General features: G+C 38.6%; 1 protein-coding gene across 2 annotated transcripts in view; it reads right to left on the bottom strand.

Annotated features, from left to right (window-relative positions):
* Positions 1-331: 331 nt before the first annotated feature.
* Positions 332-19,321, bottom strand: part of LOC103361048 (spermatid perinuclear RNA-binding protein-like) — a 60,860-nt gene continuing 41,870 nt past the window's right edge. The window contains exons 11-16 of one of the 2 annotated variants that reach the window (XM_008287039.1): positions 17,874-18,023; positions 13,134-13,268; positions 11,185-11,325; positions 10,164-10,287; positions 6,204-6,254; positions 332-420 (exon numbers count right to left, since the gene is read on the bottom strand). In XM_008287039.1, the coding sequence (XP_008285261.1) occupies positions 332-420; positions 6,204-6,254; positions 10,164-10,287; positions 11,185-11,325; positions 13,134-13,268; positions 17,874-18,023 (690 nt within the window). Of the gene's footprint in view, positions 421-4,832; positions 6,111-6,203; positions 6,255-10,163; positions 10,288-11,184; positions 11,326-13,133; positions 13,269-17,873; positions 18,024-19,321 lie in introns of those variants that run through there. The other variant, XM_008287038.1, reaches the window with a different exon arrangement.

Raw genomic sequence — 19,321 nt, 5'->3', positions numbered from 1 at the left:
TCTATTAACATGTTTGTATATATATATATATATATATATATGTATGTAAATTGAAAACACACACATCCATATGTACAGGTAGTCGTATGTACATACAGTCGGTCACGTTGCTGATGGCCAGTAGGAGCAGCAGGAGTATTGCTTCGTGGTCGTATTGGGTGAAACGGAGCCTCGGCCTTCTTCTTCTTCTTCTTCTTCTTCCATATTGCTTTTCAGTGTTGCAGCCGGTGTGGAAGGAGAAGACGGCGTAATCGGGAGGAACAGGGGCGAGGGGATCAACCGCAAGTCTTTTTTTTTTTTGCCGAGTCGGGTTCTCGGAGTGTCGTCGGGGTCAGAAAAGATCCTGAGGGCCCAGGTGGATGATTATCGGTGTGGCGATGGTCTGCGGCTGGTAATAGGCACTGTCGATGTACAGGCCGCCTACGGACAGGAGACACCAAGCAGGGTTAACGGGAACACAAGGGCTCGTTAGCGGCCGACACTCGTCCTGCACTTTGTGGACATGAAGGCAGGAGGGGACACTTTAATGTGGCCACTGAGAAACAGGCTGCAGGTTGAACGTTAAGCTGCATTCATCAGAGTGTTGCTACTGGAACTGTGGCCCTCTGAACAGACTGAGTAATGAGATTTTAAACTTTAAAACAATCCTCGACGTACAGGTCTGTTAAAACATTTACCAAATTTAAGGTTAACGCAGTCAGATTGAATCAAAAACGCTTTTGTCTGTTTGTCCCACTTAAAAATTCGACAAAAATCTTGTTAGAACCAGATTCTGTAAAAAACAAACAACGCAGCCGTGAAGCCACGATTGACTCAAAAGGAATTAAAAACGTTTGTTTTGGTTGAACTGCAGGCAGTGTTTTAGTATAAAAATGTGTTTGCAATATGTGTAGAGTTTTATTTTGTTTTTTGTTTTTTTTCTCAGTTTTTTGAAATAAAATTATTTTATTTTTGGTTGTTTTTTAAAAAAATTTCCGTTATTTCAGTTTTTATTTCGGTATCGCGGTCACCATTTTAATTTGTTTTCCCTATTTTTAAATTTTTATTATTTGTAGTCACCGTTTTATTTTTCCATTATTTATTTTATTTTTTTTTATTATTTCATTTTGAGTTGGTTTTTTTGTTTTAGTTTCAGGTATTTCCGTTTTTATTTCACTCAACATTTTATTTTTTTAATATTTTATTTATTTTCCCCTCATTTTTTTTTTTAAATTTTAGTCAACTGCAAGCAGTGTTTTAGGTATAAAACATGTTAATAATATTTGTAGCGTCACTGTTTTATTTTGTTTTTAAAAATAATTTTATTTCGAGTTTTATTTTGTTTTTTTAATTCTGTTATTTTGGTCACCATTTTATCTCATTCTTTATTTATTTAGTTTTATTTTTTATTTTTTTTATTTTGTTTGAACTGTAGGCAGTGTTTTAAGTATATAAACATGTTAAATATATATGTAGAGTCACCGTTTTATTTCAGGATTACTAAAACATGTGGGCACTTGAAAAAGAAGTTGAATATGTTGATTCCAGGTTTTAAATTTTTGTCAAATTTTTTAATTAAAAAAAAAAACCCAAAAACATGCAGTTTTGTGTACATCGTTATGACTGAACTATTTCCTTAATATTGGCAAAATATTGGTTAACACCTGAAAGATTTTTATTTTTAACGTAATTTTTCTGTTTTTAATAACATTCTGTTTTTCCGTTTTATGGTTCATGTAAATATACCTGTATAATTGTTTGACTTTATTTTTTTAGTTCTCTCCGTCTTGTTGTTCTGTTTCCACAGAGCTGCCAGACTTGGACCAAAAAAAAGAAAAGGAAAAACAAGGCCACAGTGAGTAAAAATGTAACACGAGTTCAGAAGGTTTAAATGTCTGTAAGAGTCCACAGACCGTGAGCACACGTCTACAGTAACACAATATGAGCGCGCAAATCGAATTTAAAGCGTTTTATCACCTTTTTAAGACCTCGGTGAAGGAAATGTGATCCCTGTGTGCGTTACGGCAAGGAGAGAGGATTCAGATCAATCACAATATTGATATCGTCCAGACGAGCATCTACCAAAGTAGATGAAAAGATTAGCATAGTTGGTTTTTTGGTAGTTTTAAATTCATAATGTGTTTTAAATCCTTTAACTGGTCGACAGAAATGTGTAAATAATGACGAATAATGAGTCTGTGAAGTGACACATTTTTCTGTTTGGATATTTACGTTGTCAAATTTGCAAAACGACCTTAAAAGTGGAGCTTTTGAAGGATCTGCAGACGAAACAGTAAGCAGCAGTTGATTCTGTAACTCATGGCTGACATGTTTAACAGTGTGCGTCAAGCTAAAGTTTATTTAAAACCTGAGCATCTGACTGCTTGTGTTTCTCACCGTCTTTTTACTGACACCCACAGGTCTCAGGAGCCAACTTGGTGAGTACACCTTTAGATTATTACTTATAGAAATAGAGATATAGAATAGATATCTCACAATCTGGACGACTGAGAGTGAAAGCTTGAGTTGAGAGCTTCTCAGTGGACACATGAGGTGGAAAAAGTATCAGTCGTACAAATAAAACATCAGGAATGAGGATTTAGTTTAAAATGAAGTAAATGAAACAGTTGATGAGGTAAACAGAGTCAATGTGCAAAAACAACTTAGAAATCCAGAAACGTTGTCAGACGATGTTGGGAAATAAAGGTGATTGATGCACAAACAGCATTTTCTGATTAGCAACGAATAAATAACGACAAGACTCGTTCTGAAAACAACAAGTTAGACGGCGGTTGGCGAAAAATATTCATTTATTTAAAAACAATATCACCTACAAACAGGTCAAAATAAAATATCTTTCTGAAAAGAAAGTATTTTAACTCAACACAAACAAACAGAATAAAATGGCTCAACGGTAAACTGTAAACTCGGACGTTCGATATCCAAACGAGAGGAAAAAGGTTTTTCAGTGCAAACCTGATTAGTGTAAACCTGCTTTTTTTGTTCTCTCTCAACAGAAAAACTTAAAACAACAATAGAAAACAGAGAGAAAGTAAAATACAAAACACATGTTCACATCCATGACAGATTGTTAAAGGAATCGTCAACATGCTGACAAATAAGCTCCCATCAGTCTTAGGTAGTTCCCTAAAGCTCACATTTATTGTCTATGGAGAATTTATGTTTTAGTTCCCTAAAGCGACAGAATATTTATTTGTTTGCCTGCAAGGAATTTTCTATGATGGATGCTGAGTTAGTTACACTAAAGAGGACGTTTAGTTCCCTACACTGTGTTTAGCTCGTAGCTGCTTTCTGGTTCCCTAAAGAGGCCGTTTCATTCTGGACTGTTCATGTTTGTTTGTTTTAAGTTTTTTTACTTTCCTGCAGGAGATGCTTTGATTTTTTAAGTTCATTTATTTACTTCCCTACATTGGCTATTTTGCTGTGCAGGTGTTCATTTAGTTCCCTGAAGGGGTTGCCAATTTATTGATTTACTTTTACATCCAGGATTTATTGAGCTGTTGGTGTATAACACGTGTTCTCTCTTTGGTTCCATGCTGTAGTTATTTCATAGTTGTGGTGGTTGTTATGTTTTAGTTCCCTCGTTTCTCTTTGTTCAAAACTAAGAATGTTGACTTCCTGGATTTTTTGTAGTTCCCAGTTTTGTGCATCTTTCTGCCAGGTGTTTCCTTTTTGGTTCTATACTGTAGATATTCAATAGTTTGTTACTGGCAGGTTGTACGTTCTTTAGTTCCCTTCATAAAATGTTCAACTAGTTCCCACATTTCAGTTTGCCTACTTTAAAATAAACTGTCATTAATTCCTGGATATTCTGGTTTAATAAAGTAGATATTCTTTAGTCGGTGTAAACTGTTAGGAAGTTCTTTATTTCCCTTCAAAAGATATTTATTCATTTAGTTCCCTAGTTTCTACGTCTTAGTCTCTTTAGTGCAAAACTAATTATGTTTACTTCTGGATTTTTTGTTTTCCATGTTGTGTGTCTGGCTGTTGGTGTATAGCAGATGTTTTCCTTTTCGTTCTAGATATTCAGTAGTTTGCTTTTGGTGGGTATTGTGGGGTTTTTTTGTGTTTTTTTTTTTAGTTCCCTTAAGAAGATCTTTGTTTCTTTAGTTTAAATTAAAGTGTATTTAATTCCTGGATATTTATTGAGCTACTTGCTTGGTTTCTTTATACATTTTAGTATCTTTAATTCAACCAAAGTACATTTAGTTCCTTCACATTTTAGTTCCCAGTTCTGTGTATCTGGTCGTTGGTGTCTGGCAGGACTTTTCTTCTTGGTTCTGTACTGGAGGCATTTAGAAGCTTGTCACTGTAACTTCTCTGATTCGTCAGGTTCTATATTTTACTTTACTTAGTGCTTATTAAAGTGTATTTATTTCAGGGATTTAGTTCCCTGCATTGGCTGTGTAGTTTGTGTGCCGCTGGTGTTCATTTACTAAAGTGTCTGGATATCTATTATTGCTGTGTATTGGTATTTTGTAGCTGTTGTATGGTGGGTAGTAAGGTTTTCTGTTTTTAGTTCCCTAGTTTGTACAATTTTAAGTTTGAAACTAAGCATGTTTACTTCCTGGATCTTTTGGTTCCCTATACTTTATATGAAGATGTCTGTATTACAGGTGTTTGCGTTTTGGACATGTGCTGTAGATATGCAGCAGCTTGTTGATTATGGGTGACAAGTTCTTAAGTTCCATTTAAAAGATGTTTATTTAGTTCCCTTAGTTCCAAATCAAGTTTATTTAACTGCTAGAAATGTTGTAGTTGGTTACTGGTGGGTACTAAGTTCTTAGTTCCCTTCAAAAGACGTTCCTTTTTTTTTTCCTTTTCGTTTTAGATCCCTGTAATATATATTAGGTGAGTGGTGTATGGCAGTGACCATTGTAAAATATGGACTAACCATAGTTGACTAGTTGTTAGAATTTATTTTCTTTAGTCCAAAGTGAAGTATGTTTAGTTCCCTACATTGGTTCTTTAGTTGTCAGTGTGCAGCTGGTGTTCAACTGGTTCCCTGAGGTGGCTGTTGATTTATTTCAATACTTTGAAATAGTTGATTGATTTGGGGGTGTTTTCTTTTTGGTTCCCTACTGGAGATATTTCATAGCTGATCTGTGGTTAGTGGGTTTATTTAGTTCCCTGCACTGGTTTTATTGGTTTAGTTCCCTTCTTTGGATGTTAAGCAGCTAAAAATATCTGAAGTTCTCTGCAGTTAACATGTTGATGATGACTGCAGGGAAATAAACTGTTTAGTGTCCATTCTAGTGAAATAGTTTATTTATTTACAACGAATGCTGTGTAGATGTTTTTTGTTCTTGCTGTGTAATCCTACTAATATCAGCTTTATTTCCCTATAGGGTCGTTACGGTGGATATTTAGTTTAGGGAAATCAACAGTGTTTCATTTCCTCAATATGTTATTTATTCAGTTTTCCACATTGCACATTTAGTGGTTGCTATACCACAGAGGCTGCTTCCTGCTCCTTATAGCGACTGCAATTTTGAGTGTCTTTACTTTTCTATAGTGGTTGTTGGGTTAGTTTCCCTGCAGAGGATGTTTTATAGCCTTGACTGGCTAATAATCCTTTTTAGGTCCATTCAGTGGCTGTTTATTTCGACGAATGGTTGGTGTTTCCGTTGCTGTGAGGTTAATGACTTCCCTTGTAAATGTAATACCCGACACTAGACACTCTGCTCTCTACTTTGTAATATTTTCCTGAGCAGTCTTTCACACACTGCGGCTCACTAAATGCTGAGCTTGTTTTTTTTTTTTTTTCATTGCATAACGGTTTGCTGATCAAAGAGCTTATTTGTCAAACTCTGTGTTCACACGGACAGCAAAAGACGAGGCCAACGCAACTTTCTAACAGCCAAATGGATCTCGCTGATTGCCGCTGTGGCCCAGAGGGAACATGCTGTGCAACAATAGTTCTGCCTTATTTAATGCTCAGAAACTGGTGTTGTTTTTTTGTGAACACACAGCCAGGATATTCCTTTAACAAGTGATTTCCTGTGAGATGGGTGAGGGAGGGTCCTAATAGGGGTACAGGTGGGTGACGGGGTATGTTGTGGGGACTCGGATGACTGGGACAACTACTGAGGGCATTCTGGAGGGAAAACCTGAGGAAGAGCGAAGAAAAACAAACTCAAATGTTGGCGATGAACAGGGACAATGGATGGATAATTGATGGGATAAAAGAAGTGGAAGCTTACTGTAAGCAGGGAGGGCGCCTGCAGGGCTGTAACCATAAGGTGCACCAAAACCTGTGGAAGGAGAAAAAAGATGGTAAATCTGTGAGGATTCTCAGTTGTCCAGGTGGAAGATCTTTTAGGGCAGAATCACAGTTCGCTCCACAGATTTTGTTTAACTCAACCCTACAGGGCTAACTCACAGATCTTTGCATCTCGGCTGTCTTGACATCACTGCTAACCAGACAGCCCTGACTCGTCTTGTCTGGTGTTGCCCTACCTACAGACTGTCCAAGTCGTTGTCGCTAATTCAGCAGCCTCTCGAGAGACTCTCTTGGACTGCAGCTAGCAACAGGCAGACTTTAGTGAGGGCACAACAATGGCTACCATTTCTAGGTGTAGTTCAAGATGGTATAGTTGGAGTCCATCCATGGGTTGGCCAATCCCTAAACAGGCGGAATGACATTGAGGACTACCAGATAGCAGGTCGGGAAACAGGAGATACAACTGGGCTAGCGTGTTAGCTGTGCTGAAACTGAAGAATTAAAAAACATACAATCCTTGGAGCTTCAGTAGAAAACAACTGGACTTCTCTTTAAGTTCCTGAAGATGCCGCTTCACCTCTCTTGGATGTGAAGTAAAATGTCTTTAAGAACCTAAAAGAGAAGCTGTCTACTAAAGCTCCAAGGATTAGCATGACCTGGATGACTGAGAAGCAACAGACCTGAAAGACACATAGCAACCTGAATGATGTAACTTGTTTGATTTCAAAGAAAGGCAGATCATATTCAAAATTTCAATCGTCTTCAGTGTAAGCTATTCACATCTCCCAAGCCAACAACGGGGGCATGACGTACCTAAAAGCTAAAACAAAGGCGAATTGACTTGTTTCTTGAAAATGTTTTACCACTGATCTTAAAGGCTTGTAGGTGATGTTGCCCAGATTCTTAAGTTTTCCTTTTTTTGAGGTGTGAATGGAAGTTAGGTTGTCTTTTTAGGGATACCAGGACAGCATTCTGAGTCTTCCTTCGGTTTTCTTCTGGCCGAAATGTGGACATCGTTGTCCTCAGACGAGTCTACCTTGTCTTTCAGATGCAGGTGGACTGCTAAATCCAGACCTAATTCTCCCGTGTTATGCCATGTGCTTTTTTTCTTTGAAACATACAGGTCTGCAGTCCTTGCTGCATTGAATTATGCATACTACACTGCTCTACTTGTGCTCAGATGTTTTGTCCTTTGGGTGGACAAGCATCTGCCTTAGCATGTGTTTGAATTCAAGCGCACAAGGATACAGTGTTTGGTCAATGTCCTCCTGAGTTCTTCAGATACTCCATGAACATAAGGAAGTCGGTGTACATTCTCAGTCATCGAGCTCATGGTAATGCTAAATGCCTCGGGGGGGAGGGATGTCAGGACTGTACTGTATGTGGCTGTTGGGTGTTTAGAGATGACTGTTCCAGTTATATCTATCTATCTATCTATCTATCTATCTATCTATCTATCTATCTATCTATCTATCTATCTATCTATCTATCTATCTATAGACATATATATATATATATACATGTCCTCCTTCCTGTGTCAGATACAACATTGCTTAACTTGTGTTTGGCTGTTTGAGAGACGAGTGAAGAAAGCTTGGGAAGTTGGTCTACAACACCACCTATTAACCACATGCAGTGCATTCCTGGCATCCCGTATCATTCCACCCCCATCACAACTTATCATGCAAGTTGGGCAGTTAGAAGGAACCCTCTTGGGCAAGAAGGGACATGTCTACAAGAAACAAAAAGAAGTCTAGTTGTCTTCCACTGAAGCATTTCGAATTACCAGGACCTGGATGACTGAGAATCTAAACAAACACTGGAAAAACCGTCACCAGAACACAAACACAGTGATGTACAGGCTTGCACAATGGGCAAACACAGACAGAAGAACTCCAGAGAACCAGCAAGTTATCTAAATCTGAACAGTGGACATAGTTTGACTAACGAAGGCTGACTGGAACTATCACTGAGGAGGTGGTCTACTTCACCACTTATCAGCTACTTACAGTGCAGTCCTGAGGTCCCTCTACGGACAGTTTATGCCCTTTCATGTGACACTAATTGCCCCACAGTGCAGTTAATGTACGTACATATGTATAATCCTTTGTCCTCAGTGCCACATCAAAGACATGGCTTCTGTCAACGATTTTCTGTCTCCAATTGTTCAACGTGAGCTTTGTTTCTACTCAGATGCCATTTTAATATGTTCACCAAGCTAAAGCTAATGGAACCCCTTGAAGGTTAACACAAGAACCTTTAGAGGCCTACTTTGCGTTATGTTCTGTCTGATCCAGTCCAATTTAGGGAAACACACTGCAGGATGCTACAGAAAATAGAGATGATGTGACACTTGATGCATTTATTCCTCTTAACTCATTTTAAAAGTTCGATCCCCGATAACATCCAGCTGCTGGTTGTGAGCACATCTGCGTTTTTTTGTGGCTTTATTTAGGAGTCCAGGAATACTGCAGCTTCAAGTCTACGCTTCAACAGCACAACTACTGCTGCAAACAGAGTTACAGCCATCAAAAGCTAATGTCTGAGCTGCACTGTAATACAGTATCATGTGGTCTACTGGGAGCCGTTGCACCCTCAGCTGTGTCTGTCAGGCACAGGTCTGCAGGACTGCATTAATAAAGAAATCTGAGGGAGCTGGTTCAGCAGCTCTTTTACTGACTGCTGCAGAGACACTCATAGCTGTGACTGGTACTAGCCGTTAGCTTCCAAAACGTATTTTTATGCACATTTTAAACTATTGCAGGAGAAAAGGCAAAATCTGAAAAAATACAAAACAATGTAGCTTCTATGCTTGCTTGAGGTGGTGTCTGAGTTTTTTCAAAATAGAGTAAATGAACCTGAAGGAAAACAGCTTCTTTTTTTTAACAAGTTCTGACGTAGCGAATGTTTAACACACGACTAATCAGCGGTTTCTGCTTCTAGAGACTTCAGACAGGATGAAATATAGACAACAGCAGCTCACATGAAACATTCATTACAACTTTCCTCAAGACTTCTCTCAGTTTTTTGCCTTGTTGACAAAGTTTTGTTTCTTTCTTTATTTTGTGTTTTTCTCTTTAGCGAGTAGCAAACAACTAGGTTGTGTTCCAACATCCTCCACTACCCTATATAGTCAGACAGAAGTACCTTTAGTATGTGCCAATACGTAGCAGTATACCAAACCACACCGGATTGGACTGCTGCTTTTGTCGGATTTCACAGTTTGCAAGCTAGCATGCTCCTCTACACAGTTTTGGTGTTTCGCGTGACTGTAAATAAGTTCGAGCTGCTAAAAAGTGCACAGACATGACGATGACAGTTTATTATGATGATGCAGTTTGTCCTGATTGCTGCAGAAAACCACATGCAGTTTGGTTTTGTCATGTCTGATGTAGTCTACAGCGCCACCTTCTGAAAACACTATGCAGCCCAGTTTATTACCAGAGCAGCTAATGCACAAAAAACTAATTTAACTTTTATTATTTTATGCAGCATTGCAAAAGTTTGCTTCACAATCATACAAAAACACGGCCTCAGTGACGATTCGGGCTGCAGCACATTAGTCTGTGATGTTTGTAGCTCTGACTACATGCAGCGTTGGTGTGCAGCCATAGTTTTTCTGTATCCCCGAACTTCTAAACAAACACATCTGTTATAGGAGCACCACAGCAGCAGCTAAAGTCCGAATATAATAACTATACATCCAGCCGCAGCTCCACCGTCACAGCCAGGAGGAGCAGCTGTGCTCAGCTGGACTCTGCTGCCCTTTTAAAATGAATAATGATCTGCAGAGCGTTAGAACCGGACCAACACCAGCTGCTGGATCAATGGGGAGGATTCCCACTGCGAGTCTTCTGATTACGCTTCACTATTATTTGCTGACGGATCACATGTAGAGCGGCTGTATCTAACCCGCAGCATTCCTCCAGGTGTGCCTTACCTGGCGGGATGTATCCATGTGTGGGCGGGGTGCTGATGTACGGAGCTCTGGGGATCACCGGGACCCGCGGAGGTCTGGCAGCGAGGGCCGGGAGGGTCAGCACCGAGGCCACGGGTCGCTTTGGCTGCACAGACACAGACTGGGTCAGAACTGGACATGAAGTTTGATTTCAGGGTTACAACAGCAGCATGGGAAAGTTATTTTGGACTCGTCTGTTGAAGCTGCTTACATGACTTACACATAAAATCAACCACATCTGGAAAAACGTCCCACCGAGACCTCCTCACAATCAGCTGGTTTATTTCTGATTGTAGCTTTAATATATTTAGTGAAGCCGTGCATAATTATACCTTCATACTAAGAATATTTTCAGTTTCAAGCCTTCAAAGGTCAGAATTTCACACTTTTTTTTTTTGACTTTTTCCATCATTTCTGAGCTTCAGAACTTCATCAGTCCAGCAGACAGACACATGACATGTTAGGATGAAAACACATCTGGTAAAAACTGACACCAGATCAGTTTTACATCCATCCAGGTGTCACAGCCTGAACACTGGATCTGATTTTTGTTAATTTTCAATTTTTCAAATTTTTTTTAAATCAACTTTAAGCATCGATATTATGGGATGTATCATAGTTTCATGTCACGTCATGCTACAAAGAGACTAAAACTGTCTCAGAGACACATGAAACCATCAAAACTTCACACTAAACAACAACTAAACGACACAAAACGAGAAAAGCAAGACATAAATTCATTAAATAAACTACAATAAGTTACTGTGGATAAAGAATCAGCTGATTCTGAGGTCAGTTGGACACAGAATAATTTTTCATGGAGTGACTCTGACAAACCTTCTCTCAACACCAGAACATCTTACATGTATTCATTGCCGCCCGTTTCCAGTTGGTTTGTCCTTATTTATGATGTTAGTTTATTTATTGTTCATTCACACAAATACAATGCCTTTAAACATGTGAACTGTACTGTTGTCGTTCAGACATTGTGTTTTTTTCTTACTGGAGGGTTGGGTCGTTTCTTCTTGTTGGTCGCGGACTTGGATCCGGAGAACAAGCTGTTCAGGGCGGCTAACGCGGCGCTAGCTTTGGCTACTTTCTTATTAGGACCCGTCCCCCGAAATACCTGCTTGTCCACCTCCACCTGTCGCAGTAAACGAAGAAAAGACAGGAGGTCCAACAATTAAATACTGAAAGAAAGACGAATGCAGGAATCAGAGCGTTGTTGTCGTTCAAGGTGGTCTCGGTTAGCTCACAGCTCGTACTCTCCAGACATGTTGTTGCGCAAATTGTTGCTCAAATGACAATATCTGTCAAAGCTGGGGATCCAGTTTGTTTTATTCTTATCTAATAGTTGTCCATGATAATAACTGATTGTTAGCAATTAAATAATATTTTAATTTAAAATTGGCCCAACAAAATAGCAGCTAGCAGCTCTTTGATGCTAGCTACATGCTAATAGCAGCAAACCAACATACAAACAGCAACAATGCTAATTAGCCGGTGTTTCACACATGTAGTTGTTAACATGTTAGCGTGCTAACTCGAGCTGCGATATTAACCGATTAATCAACTGGCTGATCAACAGAATATGAAGTGGAAACTTATTTTGTTGTTATATTTTAAAAACGTTTGCTTCTGCTCAGACAAAACTAGCAAGGACAGGCTCTATCGAAATGCAAATGCTATTTTTTTGTTGCTATTTTGTTAAACAAATGCGATAACTAATAGTTGGCTGTGTTAACAATGAATAAGTGATTGTTTGTTAAAATGAATGAATGAAGTACAGCGGAAGTTTTTCAAAATGCTGATGAAACTGTTTTTGTCCTTTTGTCACTTGATGTTTACGCAAAATCGGTTCAGTTAAATTAGTAATTTGAAGAAGACATAAACAGCATTTTACCTAAATTGTAAATTAAACAGCCGAAAAATAATCACTTTATATAAAGTTGCTGGAAATGCCTAGCTTAGGGAGGTGCGCTTGATTTATGGGCGGACAGCAAACACACCTGTAACTCCGTCTTATGAAACAGTAAACCAGGTCCTGCAGCTAATCTACAAGACCTCCTCTGACCTGCATCCGTTAGGGTTTTCTAATCATGTAAAGCCAGGAACACGAGGATTGATTCAACCGATTAGCTGCAAATTCAAAACATCACAGCTTCTGTAAAAGACAACTTGCTGAGGACAGAAAGAAGTCGACTTCTGCAACAAGAAAACGATCCGAAAAACACTTCAGATCCACAAAGACCGACATCAAGAGGTGAACAACGAACGTTCTGGCCTATATATATAGATTTAAAAATGTTGTACAATGTACAACAAAAGAAAAACACAATAAAAAACAAATCTCGCCTGCAGGGCTTCCAGGGAATCCTTGGATTTGTTGTGAGTCAAAACTTCATCTTCATTATTAACGACACTGTCGGGTCCTGACCGTAGTATTTAGTTAGGTTAAGCTCCATAATTAATCTTACCAGGGGCTCTTGTTATGACACTACTAAGGTTAATCTCCATAAATAATTAAATAAAAGTAGGATCTAAGCTTTGTTATGCATCATAGTCACGCTAAGTTATACTTTATTTTTTTGTAGCGTTTTAATCCTTAATATGTACATTTCTAATGTAAAATCACACCATAAATATCATTAAAAGGGTTTTAACCACAATGTTTAAACTTTTAACCCCTGAAATAATCTTTTTTTTTTTTTTACTGGAAAGTAGCATCTACTTTTCCTTTTTGGTATTTTAAAACCAAAAAACGAGCATGCAGCTGTAATCGAGCTGAAGATATTAAAAACTAACTCATTTAGCTGTTGAGCAACTTAAACAGCTCAAACCTGATTGGTGATTTTATTAGCCTGAAACCGTAAACTGGTTTTACAGGATTTCAACTGGTTCCGTGTTCACCGTCTTTGCCGCCGTTTGCAGATGCTTCAGGCGTTTTCGTACCTCGATGATGAAGCGTTTGTCGTAGCTGCTGCCGCTCTCCGAGATCAGCTCGTACTTGAGGCCTCGGCGCTTCTCGTTCAGCTCCATCACCGGGTTTTTACCGCCCGCCGTCAGGATCGGACCCGGAGCTCTGGACTGGACAGGGAGGAAATCAGATTCACTTTGGTCGTATAGGACTGGTCGGAGCTCAGCGGCATCAGGTGTTAGTCCTACAGAGAGTAAAAACACTAAACCTGACAGAATGTGGTTAGTGTGTCTGTGTCAATCAATAACTTTAACTTTATTTCAATAAGACATAGTTTAAAACACATCCGTTTATGTGTCACGAGTCAAGCATATATTACATTTTACTTAAACAACTAATGGGAAATAGCACGTTTTTTGAGACGCTCTAGTTTAGTTCTTATATTTATTTCTTTGCCTTTTTCCGAAAAAATTCCACTAAAACCAAGATTTTCATGCACGTATGTTAGCAAATACATTTTTTGGGGGGATTCTCAGTTTTACCTGCAGAACTTCAGAAAAAAAGGACAAAATTACAGAGACTGTTCGGTGCAAAGTGGCTCAGAATTAGTGGATGTTTGGGAACAGCAACATGTTTTATTACAGCTCAATACTGTATTTAATGACACTAACTAACTGGGCAAAAATGGGGACTATTGTGAGAGTAAAAGGCCCAAAAAATGATCTGATAACTGCTCGATAACTATCGGAATTAGAATATTTGCCACATCGCACTTTCACATTTAATTCAACAGCACTGCTTTTATTCCATGTTGTGTTCATTAATGCAAATATTTGCTGCCTGAATTCAGTTTAATTCCTCGACGCAAAATCTAAATTTATCTGCTTATTGACAGACGCTACAATTTACAGATGTTCCCTGAACGCCTCCCACGCAGGCTACGCTAGAAGCTAGCTGCACAGAGAAGCTTCTAGTCTCCGCTTTGACCAAAAATGATCTGAAAACAGCGACACAAGACGATGTGCCTCACTTGAAACCGTTTTATCAGCTTTCTAAATGAATTTTAAACGTCCGTACTGCAGTCATCGTGTCCATTTAGGCCAGAATCAGGGCTGCGATTGATGTTTAATTAATTGTGCGGCCCAGAGACGGATCCTGAAACCTGGTATTAAAGAGGCTCCAGGTCTGAATGATTAAAGACTGAAGGATCAATAAGCCGTTATCAGTTCTGCTGTCAGCACTGGAGAGATTAAGACAACACACTTCCTATTTATAGAGTTCCTTCACAGCACCTTTGTTCGCTTTAACGCGGATGTTTTTTTCTTTTTTTCTGAGCAGATATCGTCTTCAAATGAAAATAAAATCTGTCCACCACCGACACATCAAACACCAAAGAAGAACGTTCTGTCCTTTCATGTTTCTGTGGATTTTAAAGTGCAGATTTAGTCAAATTCTGTCATATAATAAACAGAAAATTCCGAAATTTTAGCTTCAGTTTGTGCAGAAAAGTGAAGCTGTAAATGTGTAGCTGCAAGTAAAGAAAGCAGCTTTTATGTATAAATACCATTGTTGGTTGTTTCAGGCATTTGACATTTAAAAAATACGTTAAAATGAAAGAAAACATGTCAGTTAAAGGACCCAAAACACAGTTTTCATGTGGACGAGAGGCTGAGATGTAAAATAAAATGTTTGTTTTGTTAAAGACTCCATCCTGCTTTATTGTCACCTTTTTTAGAAGAAGTGCTTTTTTCTGCTCTGCATTGATTTTTTTTTTTTTTTTACTAAAAAGTGACGAGTTAAAGTGCAGCAATTTTTTTTTAAAGAAAAGAGAGAAATGGTTCCGTTTGTGTAATTTTTTCTCTTAAAAAAACAACAAAAGGAACCAATAACCATTAAAGTGTGAATAACGTTCACTCCTGTTGGCACCAGACTTGTTCTCAAATTTACATCAAATCAGTTTTAATCATTTGATTCTCTTGGTTTCAGTCTCTTTGTCGTCTGGCACTCGAACAACAAAGAGACAATTTGAAAGGCCTGTGATAGAAAACGACATGAAAGATATCTGAAAAGCAGCGTTAAACCCTCACAACTTGATAATCTCACATTAACTTATTACTTTATTAGAACCGCTGCGCTGCCTGCATGTTCATGTCTCAGTGGAAATCAGCTTCTTTTCAGCGAATACTAAAATCAGAGAAAACAGACAAACATACGTGACCAAAATATGATTATTTGGTTGTATTTCTTGTCAAAAACAGAGGAAAATATATCAAGAGTTTACAAAACTGACCTTAAATCAGAATAAATAACTATGTATGTGTAGGATGTTATGATTCCTAAATGTATTTATGAACCTCTTTTTGAAAATCTGTAACATACATATTATGACATGCAGTATTTTAGCATTTTTTTTCTTGATAAAGTTTTACCTGCAGAAAGACGACGAGGTTAAACAGATTTTTTGGTGCAAAGTGACTCCTAATTAGTGCGTTTAGCGTGTGAAAACAACGTCTACATGTCGTTATATTACGGCCCAATATCGCACATGATATTAGTAATTCATTTGACAGGAACCGGGACCAAAACAGAAACCTAATTTTACTTCCAGGAGAGTTTTAAAGGTGTGTTATCCTTAAAAAAAAAAAAGTCACTAAAATTAAACAGTTTATCTGCAAAACCAGAAACAATCATCTGACATCTACGTGTAGTTTCAGTACAGCGCAATATTGTTTAGAACGTCACTAATTAACAGGAAAGATGACTATAAAAAGAGTAAAATGAGATGTTCTAATGTCAGATTGATCTCTGCTGAAGACAAGAGTTTGATCTAAATAGATGGTTTTCTGATGTTGCAGAGACTTGATTCAAGAGGCTGCAGGTTTAAACCAATGTAAATTCTATAAAAACATGGATTAATATGTGCAGTATTTTAGGAACTACGTTATTTGTTTTCTGGGTGAAGCTCAGTTTTACCCGCAGAAGATCAACCAGAAGACGAGATCACAGATTGTTTGGTGCAAAGTGACTCAAGACAACACCTACATGTAATGATCCTGTTGGGTCATTCAGTGTCAGCTCAGCGAAGGTGGTTCATGAGCTCAGAATTTGTAGGAACTTGATCTGAAACTGACATCTGCCCATTGTTTAGCTGAAATTCCAACATTTTCACTATCTTTTACCCCAATGGAAATTCTCAACAAATCATCTCTCGCGAGTTGGAAATTGAGCGAGATGCCACTTTCAGACGTCCATATCTCCTGAAGTATACGTCCTGGAGTCTCCACATGATCAGGAGATGTTCAGAAGGTTGTGAACGGACAGAAGGCAGCACATTCTGGAAATCAAGACTCAATTCTTTGCTTGAGAGCTTCCAAATTCATGATTTTGTTTAAAAATTGAGAAAAAAGTGGATTTTCAAAAAAGGAGGACAAACACATCTCTACCACAGAGGATCTATTTGATCAATGTTATTGTGAGAATAACGTCTGAATGACACCAACAATGGTTAGAAAGCTGTCCTGTGTTTGTAGAAATGGGAGTTATGGCCGATCAGAGTTGGCACAGGTGTAAAAGTTAATGAGTTTCCAAATGGACATGTTGGATCATGGGCAGGCTGATGGTACTCAGGACAGGAAGAGATGGAAGGATCATGTACTGGTGGGCCAAGTCTCAACATCCTTCCATCTTTATGTTAAAACCATTCTGCTCCTGACTGTTGTTATTAAATGGAGAGTGGTGGCTGGGGTTGGCGTCTGAACATGAAACGTAAAAACGAAGGTTTTTTTTATGGCATAATGGAGGAATTTTTGAAACTTGGAGCACCAGTAGATGATCCTTCCATCTCTTCCTGTCCTAAATGTCATCAGCCCCCCCATCATTCAACATATCATCTGGTCAATTGGAAATTAATGACTTTTTTACCCGTGATCGGCCATCACTGCCATTTCTACCAACATATAAAAGCTTTCTAAGCATCAGTGATCTCATTCAGATGTTATTCTCACAAAAACATTGATCAAAGAGATCCACATTTTTGGACAAGTCACTTGATTTTTGAAAAAGTCCTGAATTTGGAAGCTCTTAAGCAAAACACTGAGTCTTGATTTCCAGAATTTGCTGCATTCTCTCTGTTCACCACAACCTTCTGAACATCTCCTGAACATGTGGAGACTCCAGGACGTATACTTCAAGAGATATGGACGTCTGAAAGTGGCATCTCGCTCAATTTCCAACTCACAATTGATTTATTGAACCTTTCTATTGGGTGAAAAATTGTGAAAATGTTGGAATTTCAGCTAAACAATGGGCAGATGTCAGTTTCAGATCAAGTTCTTACAGATTCTGAGCTCATGAACCACCTTCGCTGAGTTAAAACAGAATGACCCAACAGGATCATTACATGTAGGTGTTGTCTTGAGTCACTTTGCACCAAACAATCTGTGATCTCGTCTTTTTTTGGATCTTCTGCAGGTAAAACTGTTTCCCAGGGGAAAAAAAAGAAACGTAATTCCTAAAATATTGCACATATTAATGTGAGTTTCAGATGCCAAAGATCGTTCCTACACATTCTGAGATCATGAACCACCTTTGCTACAAGCCTAGAGTATAATCACATTAAACACAGAGCAGAGATTCCTGTTTGAGATTTCTCGAGGACAGAAGAAGCGTCAAAGACACAAAACAACGGCGTCGACAGAAAAACAACTTTGTGTTTTTGGCAGGACGACGGTTCATCTGTCGCCGACGTTTGTGTGTCTGCGTGTGCGTTTCCTCACCTCCTGCGTGTCCGTGGAGGAGGTGATGGAGGTGGAGCTGGAGCTGCTGGACATCCGGTCGTTCTTCCCCTCGCCGTCCGACTTCTCGTCGGCGCTCAGCGAGTCCACGTCGCCGTCGCCGCCGAGCACGAAGCCGAGAGCCTGCAGCGCCTGAAGACGACGACAGCATCAGAGTTACAGATCACAAACTTCTCTCGGGAACTGAGTCACACTTTCACATCCGTCAGCGATGACTGTCCTTGAGCAAGGCAGCGAAGTGAACAACAACAACAACAACAACAACAACAACAACACAAAGACGGTCTGTCCCCGACGTGTGAACGCCGATGAATGAATGTTGAGCGTGAACGCGACAAAGTGTGAGCCGTCAAACTCAACAGGCTTCGTCACGCAAAAAGAGCATCCTCTGTTCCCACCTCGGCTCCCAAAGTTTCTTTGTCGGAGTTTCAAACCTCACAGTGACTGACAATCTGCAGCAGGAGGCAGGTTTTTATTTTTTATTTAAACCTCCTTGAAGCCTCGGCTGTTCATCCTTTTTCCTCCCTTCACTCGTCACATTTTTAAAGGTAGCTGAGGCTCAAAAAACCTCCGAGTTCCTTCGTTCGTTAGTTCAACATGAACATTAATCAACAAACTGTAAATGAGTTTTCATGACCGAGTTCTTAAATGACGTCCAAAAGAGAAACAACTTGATTTTAAATAATATGTCTGAAGATTTTCAATAAATTAAAGGTTTAAGTTACTGATAATTAACAACAATACAAACAGCTCAATTATTATCTTTTTATTTTTATTTGCTGACAAAAAATCCTGATTGGTTTAGTTGGAGTTCCAAAAACTGATCAACATATGGACATGTAGGAATAAATGTTTTAGAATAATCTCTTGCATTTTTTACCAATAAAAATAAAGATTGTGCATCTTCAGAAACACTTTTTTTTTCAGTTTTACCTGCAGGACCTCAGACAAAAGATGAAACTGATTTTTTTTGCACAAAGTGGCTCATAATTAGTGCATTTAACATCTTTGTACGTAGTTAATTAGTAATCAAATGAATTAACTTGACAAGAACTGGGGTCAATAATCGACAGAATAAAGCTGTAAATGAAACAGAAACCTCATTTTACTTCCAGGAGCGTTTTAACTATTTAAACCATTTATCAGCCAGAAAGTGTAAAACTAGAAAGAATCATTGGATGTTCAGTGTTCAAAGGTCTGTCTAAAAGAAAATGACCTGTTTTAAGCCTGAAATCATGATACAGTTCTAAAATCCCTTTACGTATCTTATTACAGACATGTTATGGTTCTGTAGGAAATTAAAACATCCGTGCAACCTGAACGACTGACTCGACTGGAACCAACAAAAATTCTCTCATATTAACAGTAATGATACAAAAATAATAAACTAAACCAAATCTGAGCTTTAACTTGTTCATCAGACTCCCTAC

Source organism: Stegastes partitus, unplaced genomic scaffold (genome assembly GCF_000690725.1).
Source record: "Stegastes partitus isolate 25-593 unplaced genomic scaffold, Stegastes_partitus-1.0.2 Scaffold484, whole genome shotgun sequence".
Classification (NCBI taxonomy): Eukaryota; Metazoa; Chordata; class Actinopteri; family Pomacentridae; genus Stegastes; species Stegastes partitus.
The sequence above is the reverse complement of the archived record's forward strand: the minus strand, read 5'-3'. Positions and strand labels throughout refer to the sequence as shown.